Below are 20,652 nucleotides of genomic sequence, written 5' to 3'. Positions count from 1 at the left end.
AAGCCATGATTAGAAGCTTGGAATTTCCAGTCCCCCCCAACCCCCAGCCTCCTAAGAGGGGAGAAGGGCAGGAAATGGAGACAATAACTGATCATGCCTACATGAGGAAGCCTCCGTAAAATCCTAGTAGCATGGAAAGCTTCCAGGTTGGCAAATGCACCACTGCATTCACATTGGGAGAGTGACACAACCCAATTCTACAGGTACAGAAGCTCGTGCACCCCTAAGACGTCACTCTATGTATCTCTTCATTTGGCTGTTCATCTGTATTCTTTATCATATCCTTTTCCTTGAGTTCTGTGAGCCACTCTAGCAAATTAATTGAACCCAAGGAGGGGGTTGTGGAAATCTCCAATTTGTAACTAAGTGAGACAGAAGTTGTGGGTTATTTGGGGGCCTAATACTTGTGATTGGCATCTGAAGTGAGGTAGGAGCCATCTTATAGAACTAAACCTTTAGCTTGTTGGATCTAACACTATATCCAGGTAAGTGATGTTAGAACTGAGTTAAATTGTAGGACACCCAACCTCACATACCACACACAGGTTGGAATTGGTGATCAGAACCATTTTGTATATCTATCATATTATATATTTAATTTATTTATTTCACTTATTTTTTTCTTTCTCATCACAGTGCAAATTCCATCTGTTCATGATCTTTTGTCTGTTTGGCTCACTGCTATTATCCCCACTGCCTAGAAGAATGCATGGTATAGTAGCCCTTTGCTAAATATTTATTATAAATATGTCTTACCAATAAGGGCCATGCTGTAAGAGTATTTTGTTTTACCTTCTATATAAATCTCAGCAGAGGTTGAATCTGTCCCATAGATGTTAGAAGCAAAGCAGGAATAGCGTCCTGTGTCTTCTTCAAAGGCTTCAGCAATGGTCAATGAGTGCAGATTTCCTGCCTGGACAATATGAATGTCTGGGGAATTTTCAAGCTCCTTTCCTTCACAGTACCACCTGCAAAAAAGGGAATATTGTACATGACCAAAGAGTGAAAATTAATAACATAAATGCTCCAGATATTCCCTAAGAGGAAAACTGTGACAACTTAGAATCAGAACATTAAATGGTATAATTTGATTGTAACAATAAAGAGAGTTGGCTATATTCAAGCTACCTTGACACTTTATGCAAGAAATTTGAGAAATGACTCCTATCAAGAATGATACAACTGAGTGGGGTGCCTGGGAGGCTCAGTTGGTTAAGTGCCCGACTCTTGGTTTGGCTCAGGTCATGATCTCAAGTTCGTGAGATCAAGCCCTGAGTCAGGTTCCATGCTCAACATGGAGTTTGTCCCTCTTGCTCTGTTCCTCCCTCTCCTCTTATACTCTCGTTCTCTAAAATAAATAAATAAATAAAATCTTAAAAAAAAAAAAAAGAATGATACAACTAAAAGCATATGGATGAGAAAGTAAATCCAGACAACCACAAGGAACTAGATCTTTGTGGTGGAACTTGGCTTCTCCTAAAAAGATGTACAGCTTTCCATACTATGCATTAAGTAAGTGCTCCTTTGGTTATCTGGAGACAATCTAAGGGATATTAAAAGTTCATGAGGTTGAGTGCAATCATTCCCTACTATGAAATTGCATCTGACCTACTAAATGAAAATTATTTTGATGGGTTACTTGAGTCGTCAGACTAAGGAAGATGGGTCATATTCTTCAGTAGTGGCCCAACTTTGACAAATAACCCAAGTATGTTTCCATAGGTTATGGTATTTTATTTTGATTCCACACACTTGAAGTTAGAAATTTTTATTATAGTTTTTTGGCCAAAAATTTACATAAAATAATACATATAATAATGTTTAGGGGTGCCTGGGTGGCTCAGTCAGTCAAGCATCCACCTCTTTATTTTGGCTTAGGTCATGATCTCAGAGTTGTGAGATAGAACCTTGCAATGGGCTCCGTGATCAGCCAGGAGCCTGCTGGAGATTCTTTCCCCTTCCATCTCCTTCTGCACCTCCCTGTTGCTCATGCACATGTGTTGTCTCTCTCCATCTCTCTCTAATAAACAAATAAATCTTTAAAAAATAATGTTTAAAATGTGGAGGTGCATAATAAGAGAAAAAGACATCAAAACTGTACAGAAATGCAATTTCTCATATTACATGCTAACAAAACTCTAAAAGTTTGATAAGTGTCATCTACAGTTAGTAGGAATGCAAAACGGTGCAACCGCTATGAAAGGAATGTGGCAATATCTGCTGAAATTACAGGCAAGTTTATCTTTGGACCCAACAATCTCACTTGTGGGAATCTCTCACACAGATCCGCTTGCATGCATACAAATGACAAATGTACATGCTACTCATTTAAATAGTGAAATATTAGAAAGAACTTGAGTGTCCAACATCAGGGGTCCTATGAAATAAACTATGGTACAGCCACATAGTGGAACACTCTGCAACTGTGGAAAGAGATTGAGAAAGATCACTATGCATCAATATGGAAAGAATCCCAAGATATATAGTTAAAATTTTAAGAGAAAGGTACAGGATAGTGAACTTGGAGTGTTTTTCTAAAATATGTGGGTTGTTAGGGATTGAAAGAGCTTTCCCCAAAGGATATGTTGAAGTCCTAAATGCAAGTATTTGGAAGTATGACCTTACTTGGAAGGAGGGTCTTTGCAGACACAATCAAGTTACAGTGAAATTACTAGGATGGGTCCAAATCCAGTATGAATGGGGTTCTTTAAGAAGAGGAAAACCCTATATGAATACAGAGACACACAGAGGGAATGGCATGTGTTGGCAGAGGCAGGGATCTTCACAGAACCTATTATCTGAAATCAGTTCACTTTGCTCTTGTGAGGGCCCCCACCACTGAATTGTAAAGTGTCCATAACAGGACATTATTTGTTTTTTTCATCAATGAAATCCCAACAACTACAACAGTGCCCTGACATGTGGTAGATACTCAGGAAATATGTGTTGCACGTGTTGAAAGACCAAATGAGGAAAGAATTGATAGTTAATATTTTGTAAGAATTTTGGTATTAAATTCACCAAATTCTATGCCAATTTTTGATCTGTTGTGACAGTGCTATATGTAGCTCCTGAACTGGGTTTGTAAATCTCCAAGGCATAAATCTCAATAAGACCCCAAGGAGTTTACAGGGCACCTGGGTGGCTCAGTTGGCTAAGTGTCTGCGTTCAGCTCAGGCTATGATCTCAAGGACTTGGGATCAAGCCGTGCATTGGGCTCCCCGCTCAGTGGGACATCTGCTTGTCTCTCTCCCTTTGCCCCTCCCCTGCTCACACTCTCTCTCCCTCTCTAAGATAAATAGATAAAACATTAAAAAGAAAAAGTCCCTGAGGAGCTTATATGAACAAACCCTCAGAGCATATGTAGTTCTAAATACAGTGAACATCCAGTCAAACATGATGTATTAAGCACATGTGTTTACCTTTACTTCCCTCCTGAAATGTCCCTAAAATGAGAATAAAGATATTTTTAAAAGATATAAAAGTACAAGAACCAAAAGATTGAGAAGGGAGATGAGAGCAGTACTGAGATCTTGAAAACTTTTACAAGGTGGGAAGTAGATTGAGGAGCCAGGAGAGTCAAGAAATCTGAAAATCAAGTGTCTGTTTGTGGATGTCAATGAAAGAAGCCAATTTGTGCTGTACAACACTATAAGTTTCAGAATTTGGAGACACAAGTTTGGATGTAGAAACATGCTAATAACAGGGAAGAGAACTTAAAATAGGGTAACTGATTTCAAGTTTGGGAAATGCACATAGAAAGCCCCACGGTGAGGGGCATCCTCTCTTCTGAAAGTTAGGGGATAACCTGGAATGAAGACTGAGTTGCTGGCTGCGTAAGCAGCTGCTCCATATTAGAACAAGAGGAAGAGGGTTCTGGAAAGTTCTCTAGAGAGAAACAAATGGGCCTGATGGTTCACCTGCATGAAACCAAATATTTAGGAAACACTTTACAAATGTATTGGATAATTGAGACAAATTTGTGATAGGACCACAGAACTAAGCACATAAAGAGAGAGAGAGAGAGAGAGAGAGAGAGTGCAGGCACAAGATGGTGGAGAAATAGGAGACCTAAATATCATCAGGTCCCAGGAGTTCAGCTAGATAGTTATCAAACCATTCTGAACACCTACAAACGCAACAGGAGATCGGAGAGAAGAAGAGCAGCAATTCTTGGAACAGAAAATTGACCACTTTCTGGAAGGTAGGATATGTGGAGAAGTGAATCTGAGGCGATACATGGGAAGAAAGACTGCTGGGGGAAGGACTGGCTCCCGGCAAGCAGTAGGGCAGTGGAGCACAAAATCAGAACTTTTAGAAGTCTACTCCACTGAGCAGTAGGGCAGTGGAGCACAAAATCAGAACTTTTAGAAGTCTGCTCCACTCCGCTGTCCTGAGTGAGGGACATCACTCCAGAGGCTAAGTAGGGGTTCTGGGTGTGGAGGGGTGGGCATGGTGGAGCCCTTGTGGTGTGGTATCAGGACCCACGAGGTTACAGAAAGACCAGGGGTGTCTGAGGATGGTAGAGCTGCCAGGTATCAGATAGGGGAAGCTGGCCTCAGAGAGGAAGCTGAGAAATGGGCTCTCAGCTCGGGGTTACCTTAAGCCATGATCCAAGACCACACTCGGACCCCTGCTCTTTGCAGGGACCCCACAAGTGGCAGATCTGGGGAGATCCTCTCCTTCCTCCTCTGGGAAGACTGGTGCAGAACTGCACTGCAGGAATCTCCTGGGTTTGGGGACTCCAAAAGGGGCTGTGCACCAGAGATAGAAATGCTCAGTAACAGGCCTGGTGAGCACAGAGAGCAGCTGGAGACAAGGGAGACAGGAATGATTGATGGCTTTTCCCTGAGGGCGCACTGAGGAGTGGGGCCCTGAGCTCTCAGCTCCTACAGGGCTGGAGATTAAGAGGCTGCCATTTTCATTCCCATCCTCCAAAGCTGTATGGAAAGCATTCAGGGAACAAAAGCTACCAAGAGCAAAACTGAGCGGATTACTTAGCTTGGCCCCCTGCAAGGGCAGTGCAAATCCTCCTCAGGGAAAAACATTTGAGAATCACAGCAACAGGCCCATTCCCCAGAAGATTAGCAAGAACATCCAGCAAATATCAAGTTCACTGATCAATGAAAACTGCAAAACTCCAGAGCTGGGGGAAAGCAACACATAGAATTAATGGCTTTCCCCCCCATGATTATTTAGTCTTTCAAAGTTAAGTTTTTTAAATTTTATTTTTTCTTATTCTATTTAAAAAATTTTCCCACTTTCTTACCTTAATGTTTTTTAACTATTCTATCTTTTCAATATCTTTTAAAACACCTTTTAAAATCATTATTATAGTCATATTCTATTCCTTATTTAACCTTATTTTTTGTATACGTAAAGGTTTTTCTCTCTTTAAAATTTTGGGATACAGTTTCTTCTAATAGATCAAAATATACCCTAAATCTAGTGCAGGGCTTTGTTCTAGTCTCCAGGCTGATCACATTCTTTCCTATTTTTTTTTTTTCTTTCTTCAACCAACTTCCTATCTTATCAATTCCTTTTTTAGAATTTTTTAAAATTTTCATCTTTACAGTCATATTCCATTCCCTCATCATGTTTACCTTTATTTCCATATTTATATATGTGTGTGTGTGTGTTTCTTTTTTAAACATTTTGGGAGGTAGTTTCTTCTAACAGACCAAAATACATCCAAAATCAAGTGTGTGTTTCTGTTCTATTCACCAGATATCTATATCTATATATATATTTTTTTTCTTTTTTCCTCCTTTCTTCTCCCCCGGTTTCAGGTCTCTTCCGATTTGGTTAGTGTATATTTTTCTTGGGTTGTTGCTATCCTTTTAGTATTTTGTTCTCTCATTCATCTATTCTTATCTGGATAAAATTACAAGGTGGAAAAACTCACCACACACACACACACAAAAAGAGCAAGAGGCAGTATGATGGCTAGGGACCTAATCAATACAGACATTAGTAAGATGTCAGAACTAGAGTTCAGAATGACAATTATCAAGGTGCTAGCTGGGCTTGAAAAAAGCATGGAAGATACTAGAGAATCCTTTCTGGAGTAATAAAAGAACCAAAATCTAACCAAGTTGAAATTTAAAAATCTATTAATGAGATGCTATAAAAAACGGAAGTTCTAACTGCCAGGATAAATGAGGAAGAAGAGAGAATTTGTGATATAGAAGACCAAATGATGGAGAATAAAGAAGCTGAGAAAAAGAGAGAAAAAAAAACTACTGGGCCATGAGGGGAGAATTTGAGAGATAAGTGATACCATAAGATGAAACAATATTAGAATAATTGGGATCCCAGAAGAAAAAGAAAGAGAGAGAGGGACAGAAAGTGCACTGGAATGAATTATAGCAGAGAATTTCCCTAATTTGGTGAAGGGAATAAGCATCAAAATCCAGGAGACACAGAGAGTTCCCCCTCAAAACCAATAAAAATAGGCCCATACCCTTCCCTCTAAGAATAAAACTGACAAGTCTTAGTGACAAAGAGAAAATCCTGAAAGCAGCTTGAGACAAGAGGTCTGTAACATAAAACGGTAGAAATATTAGATTGGCAGCAGACTTATCCACAGAGACCTGGCAGGCCAGAAAGGACTGACACAATATATTCAGAGACTAAATGAGGAAAATACACAGCCAAGAATACTATATCCAGCTAGGCTGTCACTGAAAATAGAAGGGGAGATAAAAACAAAAACTAAAAGAATTTGCAAACACCAAATGAGCCCTACGGGAAATATTGAAAGGGGTCCTCTAAGCAAAGAGAGAGCCTAAAAGTAACAGACCAGAAAGGAATAGAGACAATATACAGTGACAACCACCTTACAGACAATACAATGGCACTAAATTCCTATCTTTCAATAGTTACTCTGAATGTAAATGGGCTAAGTGCCCCAATCAAAAGACACAGTGTATCAGAATGGTTAAAAATCAAGAACCATTGACATGCTGTCTGCAAGAAACTCATTTTAACCAACTGAGCCACCCAGGCACCCAATAAACTCATTTTAGACCCAAAGACACCTCCAGGGCACCTGGGTGGCTCAGTGGGTTAAAGCCTCTGCCTTCGGCTCAGGTCGCAGTCTCAGGGTCCTGGGATTGAGTCCCACATCAGGCTCTCTCCTCAGCAGGGAGTCTGCTTCCCCCCTCTCTCTCTGACTGCCTCTCTGCCAGCTTGTGATCTCTCTCTCTGTCAAATAAATAAATAAAATCTTAAAAAAAAATAGACCCATAGACACCTCCAGATTTAAAGTCAGGGGGTGGAAAACCATTTACCATGCTAATGGACATCAAAAGAAAGCTGGGGTGGCAATTCTTATACCAGACAAATTACATTTTAAGCCAAAGACTATAATAAGAGATGAGGAAGGACACTATATTATACTTAAAGGGTCAGTTCAACAAGAAGATCTAACATTTTAAATATCTATACCCCTAACATGGGAGCAGCCAATTATAGAAACCAATTAATAACAAAATCAAAGAAACACAAGAACAATAATGCAATAATAGTAGGGGACTTTAACACCCCCCTCACTGAAATGGACAGATCATCTAAACAAAAGATCAGTAAGGAAATAAAGGCTTTAAATGACACACTGGACCAGATGGACATCACAGATATATTTAGAACATTCCATCCCACAGCAACAGAATACACATTCTTCTCTAGTGCACATGGAACATTCTCCAGAATAGATCACATCCTGGGTCACAAATCAGGTTTCAACTAGAACCAGAAGATTGGGATCATTCCCTGCATATTTTCAGACAACAATGCCTTGAAACTAGAACTCAATCACAAGAGAAAAGTTGGAAAGAACTGAAATACATAGAGGCTAAAGAGCATCCTACTAAAGAATGAATGGGTCAACCAGGAAATTAAAGAAGAATTGAAAAAATTCATGGAAACAAATGAAAGTGAAAACACAACTGTTCAAAATCTTTGGGACACAACAAAGGTGATTCTGAGAGGAAAGTATATAGCAATACAAGCCTTTCTCAAGAAACAAGAAAGGTCTCAAACACAACCTAACCCTACACCTAAAGGAGCTGGAGAAAGAAGAGCAAAGAAAGCCTAAACCCAGCAGGAGAAGAGAAATAATAAAGATCAGAGCAGAAATCAATGAAATAGAAACCAAAAGAACAGTAGAATAGATCAGCGAAACTAGGAGCTGGTTCTTTGAAAAATTAATAAGATTGATAAAGCCCTGGCCAGACTTATCAAAAGAGAGAGATAGAGAGAGAGAGAGATAGGACCCAAATAAATAAAATCATGAATGAAAGGGGAGAGATCAAAATCAATACCAAAGAAATACAAACAATTATAAGAACATAAGAGAAACTACACACAAGCAAATTGGACAATCTAGAAGAAATGGATGCATTCCTGGGGACATATAAACTACCAAAACTGAACCAGGAAGAAATAGGGAATCTAAAGAGACCCATAACCAGTAAGAAAATTGAAGTAGTCATCAAAAATCTCCCAACAAACAAGAAAGCAGGACCAGACGGCTTCCCAAGGTAATTCTACAAAACATTTAAAGAAGAATTAATACCTATTCTCCTGAAACTGTTTCAAAAAATATAAATGGAAGGAAAACTTCCAAACACATCTTATGAGGCCAGCATTACCTTGATCCCAAAACCAGAGAAAGACACCATCAAAAAGGAGAATTATAGACCAATATCCTTGATGGACACAGATGCAAAAATTCTCATCAAAATGCTAGCCAATAGGATCCAACAGTACATTAAAAGGATTATTCACCATGACCAAATGGGATTTATTCCTGGGCTGCAAGGTTGGTTCAACATCAGCAAATCAATCAATGTGATACAATACATTAATAAATGAAAGAACAAGAACCATATGAGACTCTCAATAGCTTTTGACAGAGTACAGCATCCTTTCTTGATCAAAACTCTTCATAGTGTAGGAATGGAGGGTACATACCTCAATATCATCAAATCATCTAAGAAAAACCCATGCAAATATCATTCTCAATGGGGAAAAACTGAGAGCTTTTCCTGTAAGGTCAGAAACACATCAGGACTGTCCACTATCACCACCGCCATTCCACATAGTAGTAGATGCCCTAGCCTCAGCAATCAGACAACAGAAGGAAATAAAAGGCATCTGACTCAGCACAGAGGAAGTCAAACTCTCACTCTTTGCAGATGATATGATAATTTATGTGGGAAACCCAAAAGACTCCATTCCAAAACTGCTAGAACTCATACCAGAATTCGGTAAAGTGTCAGGATATAAAATCAATGCACAGGAATCAGTTGCATTTCTATACACCAAGAGGAGGACAAAAGAAAGAGAAATTAAGGAGTTGATCCCATTTACTATAAGATATCCCAAAACTATAAGATACCTAGGAATAAACCTAATCAAGAGGCAAAGAATCTGTACTCAGAAAACTATAAAGTCCTCATGGAAGAAATTGAGGAAGTCACCAAGAAACCATGGAACAAGCAAGACGTTCCATGCTCATGGATTGGAGGAACAAATATTGTGAAAATTTCTATGCTACCTAAAACAATCTACACATTTACTACAATCCCTATAAAAAAACATCAATTTTTTCCAAAGAAATGGAACAAATAATCTTAAAATTTATATGGGACCAGAAAAGACCCTGAATAGCCAGAGGAATGTTGAAAAAGAAAACCAAAGCTGGCGACATCACAATTTCAGACTTCAAGCTCTATTACAAAGCTGTAATCATCAAGACAATATGCTTCTGGCACAAAAACAGACACATAGATCGATGGAACAGAATAGAGAGTCCAGAAAAGGGCCCCCAACACCATGGTCAACTAATCTTCGACAAAGCAGGAAAGACTGTCCAATGGAAAAAAGACAGTCTCTTCAACAAATGGTCTTGGGAAAATTGGACAGTCACATGTAGAAACTGGACCATTTCCTTACATCTCACACAAAAATAGACTCAAAATGGATGAAGGACCTCAATGTGAGACAGGAATCCATCAAAATCCTTGAGGAGAACACAGGCAGCAAACTCTTCGACCTCAGATGCAGCAACTTCTTCCTAGACACATTGCCAAAGGCAAGGGAAGCAAGGGCAAAAATGAACTGCTGGGACTTCATCAAGATCGAAAGCTTTTGCACAGCAAAGGAAACAGTCAACAAAACCAAAAGACAACTGACAGAATGGGAGAAGATATTTACAAATGATATTTACAAATGATATATCAGATAAAGGGCTAGTATCCAAAATCTATAAAGAACTTATCAAACTCAACACCCAAAGAACAAAAAATCCAATCAAGAAATGGGCAGAAGACATGAACAGACATTTCTGCAGAGAAGACATTTAAATGGCCAACAGACACATGAAAAAGTGCTCATCATCACTGAAGGCATCAGAGAATACAAAGAAAAACCACAGAGAGACCTAACACCAGTCAGAATGGTTAAAAATAACAAGTCAGGAAAGGACAGATGTTAGTGTCGATGGGGAGAAAGGGGAACCCTCCTACCCTGTTGGTGGGAATGCAATCTGGTGCAGCCATTCTGGAAAATGGTATGGAGGTTCCTCAAAAAGTTTAAAATAAAGCTACCCTAAGACCCAGCAATCGCACTACTGAGTATCTGACCTAAAGATACAAATACAGTGATCCAAAGAGGCACGTGTACCCCAATGTTTATAGCAGCAATGCACACAATAGTCAAACCAGGTAAAGAACCTAGATGTCCATCAATAGATGAATGGATAAAGAAGAGGTGGTATATGCATACAATGGAATACTATGCAGCCATCAAGAAATGAAATCTTGCCATTTGCAATGGCGTGGATGGAACTAGAGGGTATTATGCTGAGCGAAATAAGTCAGAGAAAGACAGTTATGATATGATCGCTCTGATACGAGGAATTTGAGAGGCAGGGCAGGGGGTTGTGAGGGGTACGGAGGGAAAAAATGAAACAAGATGGGATCAGGAGGAGACAAACCATAATCTCACGAAACAAACTGAGGGTTGCTGGAGTGGTATGAGGGGAGGTATAGGTTGGCTGGGTTATGGACTTTGGGGAGGCTATGTGCTATGGTGAGTGCTAGGAATTGTGTAAGACTGGTGATTCACAGACCTGTACCCCTGAAACAAATAATACATTATATGTTAATTTTAAAAAAGTTTAAAAAAAAGATAATAATCAACTCCAGGTCAAAACAAACAAACAAATAGTTGTACATGCAAGGAAACATTCATTTTACCCTACCTGGATTGTCAGTGAATAATACATACATACTAAGAAGAAAGTAAACATTAATAATTTTTTTTGATAGAGAGATAGATAGAGCGAGAATGTGAGTGGGCTTGATGAGATCATGACCTGATCTCAAGAGTCAGTCACTTAACCAACTGAGCCTCCGAGATGCCCCACATAAAATATTTTTTAAACAACCTCGTGATATTATTATAGTGAGGCAGTGAAGGAACAGAAGTGCTGGTTTATTAAAGAGGTGCTGAACTCCCATCTTCCGGAACAGAAAGTCAATAGAAAATAGTTAACATCAATATGCCAAGCAATAGTGGTACAAGTATATTACAGTAGTTCTCAAAGTATAGTTCACTTTCTGTGAAGATAAAGCTATTTTTATATAATATTAAAATATTTGCCTTTTCACCATGTTGACATTTACCCTGCTGGTGCAAAAGCCACAGGAGGTAAAACTGTTACAGCTGCTTTAGCCGGACAAATTAAGGCATTGTCAAAAATTGGCTTGTGGTCGTTGTGTTCCTCACCTCCACACTCACAGTTAAAAAAATTTTCAGTTTAATTTAAAAATGTCCCCAGTGAAGCAGTACAAATCATTACTTTTATTAAACCTCAACCTTGAACCTATATCTTTTTCACATTCTGGGTGGTCAAATGGGAAGTAGCACAAAGCATTTCTATAGGATATGAAAGAGCATTTGTGTGGGTTTTTTTGAGTTGAACTAAGCATTAAATGCATAGAACAATATTTGAACTTGAAAGAACTGACAAATTATGGTTATTCAGACTTGGGAGTCTGGCAGATGTTTTTTCACAAATGAAAGAAATAAGCCTTTTGTTTCAAGTAAAAATAACTGATACCTTTGTTGTCAATGAAAAAATTCGAGCTTTCAAGGAAAAGTTAAAATTCTGGAGAATTTGTATTCCCCACTGTGAATTTAGGGCTTCCCAATACTTAAAGATTTTTTGATAAAATCAAATGATGATATTAACACGTGTTTTTTTTACTATTAAGTAATAAAATGTGTCAACTTTCGGAAAATCCATATTACTCATTTTTCAAATTACCAATGCATGATATTATCCACTTAAAGTCCAAGACAGGGGCACCTGGGTGGCTCAGAGGGTTAAGCCTCTGCCTCTGTTCAGGTCATGATCTCAGGGTCCTGGGATTGAACCCCATGTCAGGCTCTCTGCTCAGTGGGGAGCCTGCTCCCTGCCCTCTCTCTTCCTGCCTCTCTGCCTACTTGTGATCTCTCTTTCTCTCTCTCTGTCAAATAAATAACTAAATCTTAAAAAAATCTTAAATAACTAAAATCTTTAAAAAATAAATAAATAAAAATTAAAGTCCAAGATGGACAAAGGGTTTTAGTATAGCAGAGTATGGAAATTTATTGATAGGGTTTCAGATTTCATATTGCAACTAACCTTTAAGAAAGCACTGCTAGCTGAATTTTGATGTAGTACCAAACAGGAATAGCCGTATTACCTGAAAAGGCTACTGAAATATTCCTCTTTCAACTACATATCTAGAAGGCCAGAATTTAACAATTTGCTTCAACACAAACAACATATTATAATAAACTGAATGCAGAGACACGAGAATTTAGCAATCTTCTATTTAGCCAGACATTAAAGAGATTTACAAGAAATGTAAAAGAGGGGGCACCTGGGTGGTTCAGTGGGTAAAACCTCTGCCTTCAGCTCAGGCCATGATCTCAGGGTCCTGTGATGGAGCCCCACATCCGGCTCTCTGCTCAGCAAGGAGCCTGCTTCCCCCTCTCTGCCTGCCTCTCTGCCTACTTGTGATCTCTCTCTCTCTCTCTGTTAAATAAATAAATAAAATAATAAAAAAAAAAGAAATGTAAAAGAGTACCACTCTTCTCACTAAATTTTTTTGAAAATATAGTTATTTTTCATGAAATTGTTTATATTAGCATGTTCATTATTGTTATTTAAAAATGAATAAGAAATGCCTATTTAAAACATTTCTCAGTTTTCATTTCTAATATGATAATTACAGATGTAATTCACATAGACAAGACCTCTTTTGGGCCTCAATAACTTTTAAGACTGTAAAAGTGTCCTGAGAACAAAAATTATGAGAACTGCTGGAGTATGATTTGGAAATACAGAGGTAAATAGATAGGAAACTGCAAAAAAGAGTTGAAATTGGTCTGTTCTTTAATGTTACTTGACTTTTTAAGCCCTGTACCTGTATTAATTTAATAAAGCAAATAGAATATTTGCTTTATTGAAAGCAAATTTGCTTTATTGAAATAACTATTTCAAGACAAATAAACAAGCACGTTCCCTTACATAAACATTATGAGGTTACCTCATTTCTTTAATGTTTTTCTTCCTTACCAAAATGGGAGTGGAAACATCGAGAGCAATTGGACAGCCAGAAGGCGATAAGTGGAATGATTCAAATGCCCAAACTCTCTGGCAGAAGCGTTTTTGTGCTGCCACTCAGATGGCAAGGATAGCTTCAGCCAGTCCCAAAGAAAAAAATCAGTAACCGTCACTCTGACTTTTAACACCGTGACCCACTCAGAAATAACACACCGGTCAGGCTGCCTTCTCAAAAAATATTAAACGTTATCCAGCTTCCCTGAAGACTTTTGAAGAGAAGGAGGAAAACATACTCTCTTCAAACATTATCCATGTTAGGGAATGCTTTCACAGAGACGCCCTGCCCAAGGTGTGTGTCTTAGGACGCCAAAGCCTCATGACACAGAACGACAGTGGTGCCAGACATGATTCATGGCTCAGCAGAAATGAGTCAGTGATCTGGGAAAATAAGGCAGGTCCAAATGAAAAAGAAGGACCCGGCTTTTGTGCACTCAGGACAGCTTGCCCGATCTGCTAATCTGGCTGGCTACCAAGCCTGGGAATGAAAACACTTGAAGAGACACATTTTTCAGATTTAACTGGATTTTTGGTTACTGCTGTTAGGTTACTATTTTATCAAAACTATGGCTCGGATAAATGTTATGACTCATTGCTTTAGCACATTAACGACTTCTAAATGTAATTTGAATGTGTTATTCTGACTCACCCGCAATAATGCTCATTAAAAGAACGATTACTCAGAGCGTTTCTTTAGCCCTGTCCCAGCCCTTCCAATGTCCCTATCCTACCTCCTATTACTGCCTCTCCATGTTTGTTTTCTTTACTGACCTATCTATCACTTATAATTATACAGTGGTTTGGAGGTTTATTTGTTTAGTATTTCTCTCTCTGACAGAACAGCAAACACTACTGGTTGGAGATAATCATGTTTGTTTTGTTTATCACCTGTTTATCTGGTTCCTGGCACAGTGTATGGCACATCAGAGCTGCTCCAAAAAATGTTTGCTGTATGGATGGTAAATGAATGAATTCATACTAGGATTATTAGCGCCTCAAGCCTGTTTTGTTTTCATTCTTCAAGAAGGTTTGGTGGCTAAAGAAGAACTTTGCTTGAATTGCCTTTAACCAGCTTTGTCTAACAATGCCTGATCTCTTATGTGGAGGGTGGAGGGCCTAAAATAGACGAAAGTAGTTTACTTCATGAGTCCTCGGCTCTCTCCCTTCCGCAGAGGGACTCTTCCCTAGGCAGAGTGCACTGGACTCTGGACTCTATGGGACAATAAGATAATAATAGACATTTTCTAACAAAACTCAAAGTTATGTTGGATTTTTGCAACAGAATTTGGTGTTTTGTATGTCCTGTTTGCTACTGAGTTAACAAACTCAAGTGTTCATGACCAGTGGCTGTATTTCAATCATGGGGCTGTGGGAGCACAGGAAGGGCATAGGTCTATGCTTGAAATTTTATTAAAATTTACTGAGTTCTCTGCCTGTCAAAAGAATGAATAAAATATTAAAAAAAAATTTACTGAGTTCTTCGAGGTGGAAATTTCTTGGTAACTTAAGAGAAACATAAATAAGCACTTGGTTAACATCAAGATAACAAGATCTAGCTAGTTTTAATACTAAGAGTGAAGATTAATAAAGTGAAAATGAAAACAATTCCTAAATAATTTTTATTTATTTATTTATTTTTAAAAAAGATTTTACTTATTTATTTGACAGACCGAGATCACAAGTAGGCAGAGAGGCAGGCAGAGAGAGAGAAGGAAGCAGGTTCCTGCCGAGCAGAGAGCTTGGTGCGGGGCTCAATCGCAGGACCCTGGGATCATGACCTGAACTGAAGACAGAGGCTTTAACTCACTGAGCCACAATCGCAGGACCCTGGGATCATGACCTGAACTGAAGACAGAGGCTTTAACTCACTGAGCCTCCCAGTCGCCCCCTAAATAATTTTTTAAAGGAGTACATTACTTTGGATAGGGCTGACTAGAAACTTTTTGTTGTCTCCTTCTAGAACTCTTACATTTTCTTTTTTGCATAATACTTATTACTAAATTACTACCTAATTTACTTATTTATTAAATTTATGGTTTGTCATCTATTTCCTTCACCTCAACTGCAACAGAATATGGCAGGAAACTTAGCCTTATTTACTAATGAATTTCAAGTGCCTCGAATAGTTCCTGATGCATAGTGAGTGCTGAATAAATTTTTATTGAGTGAATGAACAAATCAACATATTAAATTTTTTAGTTTTGTTGATGCAATGTACTTGAATCTTTGCAATATTGATATTTTAAAGTATAATTTTTTACTTCTGTTATACTATGTTAATTTTCTTTCAGAAAAAATTCTTCAATCCATTCAATTTGGAACCACTGTGATGGTATTGATTTTGTTTATCCCAAGAATTTAAGTTTGACTAAACATTATAAAATCAATATTCTTTACCATATCAAAAAAAATTAAGGGCAAATTCATACAACGATCTCAACAGATACAGAAAAATGTTTTATAAAATTCAACATCCACTCATGATTTAAAAAATCTTAATCTTCCTAAACAAAAGAAACCGACAACAAAATCTTATGTAAGGGTGAAAAATGGAAAGCATTCCCTTTAAGATTATAAATAAGACTAGAATACCCACTGTCACCATTTCTTTTTAACATGGTACTGGAGGGTTTAACTAGTTTAATAAGTCAAGAAAATGAAATATAAGATACGGGACTGGAAAGGAAGATCACCCCTCCAAAAATCTATAGAAAATCTCTAGAATGTAGCAACATTGTTGGTTAGAAAAACCAATATACAGGTGGGTAGGGGGATGGGATAACTGGATGAGGGGCATTAAGGAGGGTATGTGATGTGATGAGCACAGGGTGTTGTATGCAACTGATAAATTATTGAACACTGTATCTGAAACTAATGTACTGATGTACATCTGATGTACCTTATGTTGGCTAATTGAATTTAAATTTAAAAAAGCTAAAGAAAAAATATACAAAAGTTGATTGCATTTCTCTATGTAACAATCATAGGATGAAATTTTTTTAAAAAAGCTATCATTTATACAGAGTGAAAAGGAGATACTGTTGGATAAATCTAGCCAAATATTTGTATGACTCAGAGAAAAAAAATTATTTAAGCATACCGTTTAGGTAATCTAAATAAATGGAGAAACATATTATGATCCTGAATATGAAACCTCAATATTTTATTTTTAAAAAGATATATTTTTTGAGAATGAGTGAGAGAATGAGTAGGGGATGGGGCGGGGGGTGGGAAGGAAAGAGAGAATCTCAGGGTGACTCCCTGCTGAGTGCAGACCCCCCCAGCTCGGAGTTTGATCTCACAACCCTGAGGTCATGACCTGAGCCAAAATCAAGAGTCAGACGCACAACTGTCAGAGCCACCCAGGTGCCCTGAAGCCTCAATATTTTAAAGATGTCAAATTCCCCCTAGATTGGTCTACAGATTCAATGCAATCTCCAAAATCTTAATAAATTAAAAAATTCTTGTGAAATTTGATAAGATGATTCTAAAATTTATATTGTAGAGCAAAAGGCCAAGAAGAACTAAAATTCCTTAAAATGAAAAAGCTGGAAATAAGGATTATGAAAACTCTATTGCAATGAGATAAATAAACCACAGGAAAGGAATAGAAAGCTCAGAGCTAGATCCACATATTTATGGAATTCAGACTTATGATGGAGCTGGCATTATAGATCAATTGAGGGGGGATACATTTTCAATAAACTGGAGCTGAAATAGTTGATTACCCAATCTAAAAATAATATAAATGGATCCTCTGCTTTACACCATACACAAAAATCAGCTTTAAATGGATTAAGAAATTAAATGTGAAAGAAAAAATTACAAAACTTTTAGAAGACAATATATAAGAATATTTTATACTGAGGTAAGGAAAAATTTCTTAAGCTAGACAGACACTATAGAAACCAAAACTACAAAAAAACTTTTTTATACCGAAGTTAAAAATATCTAATTATTAGAGATACCATAGAAAAAATAAGAAGGCAAGTCAAAGTAGGAAAGGATATTTTCATAATCTATATGTCAATATGTCATATGATCAGTACCTTAATCATATTTTTTAGAAGTCTTACAATTCAATAAGAAAAGAACAAAATGACAGAAAAATGAATGAAAGATGTAAAGAGGTCCTTCATATAAGTGAATCCTGAATGGCCAATAAACACAATTTTTAAAATTCTCAGCTTCATCAGTAATTACAGAAATGAAAAATTAAAATTACAACAAGCTAACACTTCATACCTATCTGACTGGCAAAAATTTAGAAGTCTGGTAATATCAATATTGGCAATGATGTAGGACAACCAGAGCTTTCATAAATGTTCATGGGAATGCAAGTTGAAATAATTTCTTTGGAAAAATTTGATATTATCATAAAGTTGAAGTTGTACTAACTCCATCAGCAATTCCATGCCTAGACATACTTATGTACCAGGAGAATATATTAGAATGTTTATAACAACATTGTTCATCTTAAGAAAAAAACCTAGAAACAACCCAAATGTACATCAACAAATACAATCCTCTAGCCTTACAGTGAAATCCTATATAGAAATGAAAATGAGTGAATTAGAGTTACATGCAACATCATGGATACAGTTTTTGGAGAAAAAAATTCAAGCAGCAGAAGAATATAAACATGATCCTACTTATATAAAAAAATTTTAAATATGTAAATTTTACTAATATTATTTTTTTAAACTTTTTATTATGGAAACTGTCAAGCATATACAAAGTAGAGACTCTGTATAATGGGAACCATGCATATATCCCTTAGCTTCAATAAGTTATCAACAAGTGGCATATGTATTTCTTTTATATTCTCCACTTTTTCCCACTTTGAATTATTTTAATGTAAGTCCAGGATTTTGTATTATTTCATCTGTAAATGCTTCCATACCAATATTGTTTAGGGACATAAAAATATGTTGTAAAACTATGAAGAAAAATCGTTAAGAAAAATTTAAAGAGAAAACACAAGATTTGAACTAGTGATTACTTCTGAAAGGGGAGGAAGGGACAGGATTAGGAAGACAGCAGTCTTAAAAATAATGGTAATGTGGGCACACAGATGTTTGTGCTATCATTTTTATCCCATGAACATAAGTATGCGTGTGCACACACGCGCGTGCGCACACACACACAAACACACACACACATATTCTTTAGTATCTAGTCAAAATATACTTTAGAAAACAATTCAGGCAATTCAGTCTGATGATCCATGTCCATTTTGGCAGTGTATGTGAAGTCAAGAGTCTGATTAAAGAAAGTTGGTAGGCAATCGCAGAAACTTATGTAGAGGCCCTTGGAGAGCTTGACTTATAGCCTCGGGAGTCTGTGGGGGTACAGAGGTTTATACCCAATTCTTACCTCAGAAACTTTTATTTTATTTATTTATTTTTTAAAGATTTTACTTATTTATTTGACAGAGATCACAAGTAGGCAGGCAGAAAGATGGGGAAAGAGAGGGGGAAAGCTGAGCAGAAAGCCTGATGTGGGGCTCGATCCCAGGACCTAGAGATCATAACCTGAGCTGAAGGCAGAGGCTTAACCCACTGAGCCACCTAGGTGCCCCCAGCCTCAGAAACTTTTAAGGTGACAGGATATTTAGTATTGCCCAAGAGAGAAGGACAATAGGAAGAGCTTCAATGGAAGCAGCCTGGATTTCCAAACTTTATGGGAGGAAGATGTGAGTTTTCCCAGGGACCCAGTGGACACCACAGAAACTAGCCTGGCGTTCCACCTCAAAACAGAACTCGCTTCAAAGAACCGCCTACGAGGCTGAGGTGACTCCATCAGAGAGAGTGTGAGAAGTGTACTGTTGGAGTAAGAACTGAGCAGCAGGTCCTAAAGTGTTACCTGGAGATTGCAGCCTCTGGATCAAGGAACAGAGTGTGGGGAAGGTCCCTCCCTCTGAGGTAGTTTCCGAAGAAATTGCAAAAGTTCTCAGCACAGCAGCAGACAGCAGTTTGTTAAAAGACAGGTGTTTGGGCCTCATTTTTAGAGACCCTGACTCAGTAGGTATAAGGTGGAACTACAAATCTGCATATTCACCAAGGTCTCCGATGATGCTGACCAGCTGGTTCAGGAACCCACTTTGAGTATCGAGTTCTAAGAGCCTCTCAAAACGTAGCCTCCTCTGCCTCTCTGGACTTAATCTCAAACCATTACCTTCTCACTGTATGTTCTGGTGACATCAGTTCTTTCAATTCCTTAAAGTCAATGATGATCTTGTAGCCTTAAGAGCTTCGAATCTTCTGTTCCCTCACTCTGAGACACTTTTTCCTAAGCCCCACTTTGCCAGGCTAACTCCTAGAGATTTTTTATTTCTCAGCTTAAATACCGCTTTTTAATACAACCTTCTTCAGTCTACCTATAAGGTTTGGTGCCTTTACTACATGCACCCTCCTTTATCACATTTATCACAATTACAATTATGTAATAATTTTGGGAATTTTTGTTTATTATCTGTGTTCCTTACTAGACCCTAAGCTCCATGAAGGCAGGGAATTTTTCTTGTTTTTGCTGTTTTACTCTTAGTGCCTATAACAATACATGGCACATAGTAGGCACTTACTATTGGTTGGATAAATGAATGATGGCATCTAGATTTTCCCAAAAGGTAGAAGAAAAAGCCCATAACTAATGTAATATTTCAAATATTTGTACAACATATTATAAATGATATGTGTAATATGTATACATCAAATACAATTGTTTATAATATTTTATAATTCCCCTGTGTCATTTAAAATATCCTCTGTTTTTGTAACTAATTTATTTCCTGATCATGTCACTTGTAGGCTATTGTCCAGAAGCAGCAAAAACAAAACCTAGCAGCCAAAGCAGGCATTGATGCCTATAAAGGGTAAATTTGTGCTGCTTCAGAAGGTTGTGCACAAGCAAACATACTTAGTGTGACCCAGCTGCACATTCCTGGGAAAAGAATTTGAAGTCAGGATACA

The 20,652-nt window shown here is 37.7% G+C and overlaps 1 protein-coding gene across 2 annotated transcripts in view; it reads right to left on the bottom strand.

The window, feature by feature from the left end:
• The window catches only part of MYPN (myopalladin), a 100,892-nt gene that overhangs the window by 62,593 nt on the left and 17,647 nt on the right, over positions 1–20,652 (bottom strand). For both annotated transcript variants that reach the window (XM_032313418.1, XM_032313419.1), the window contains one exon: positions 793–968. In XM_032313418.1, coding sequence (XP_032169309.1) covers positions 793–968 — 176 coding nt within the window. The remainder of the gene's footprint in view (positions 1–792; positions 969–20,652) is intronic.

This window comes from Mustela erminea, chromosome 14 (genome assembly GCF_009829155.1).
Source record: "Mustela erminea isolate mMusErm1 chromosome 14, mMusErm1.Pri, whole genome shotgun sequence".
In the NCBI taxonomy this organism is placed as follows: domain Eukaryota; kingdom Metazoa; phylum Chordata; class Mammalia; order Carnivora; family Mustelidae; genus Mustela; species Mustela erminea.
This window is presented reverse-complemented; position numbering and strand designations above follow the sequence as displayed.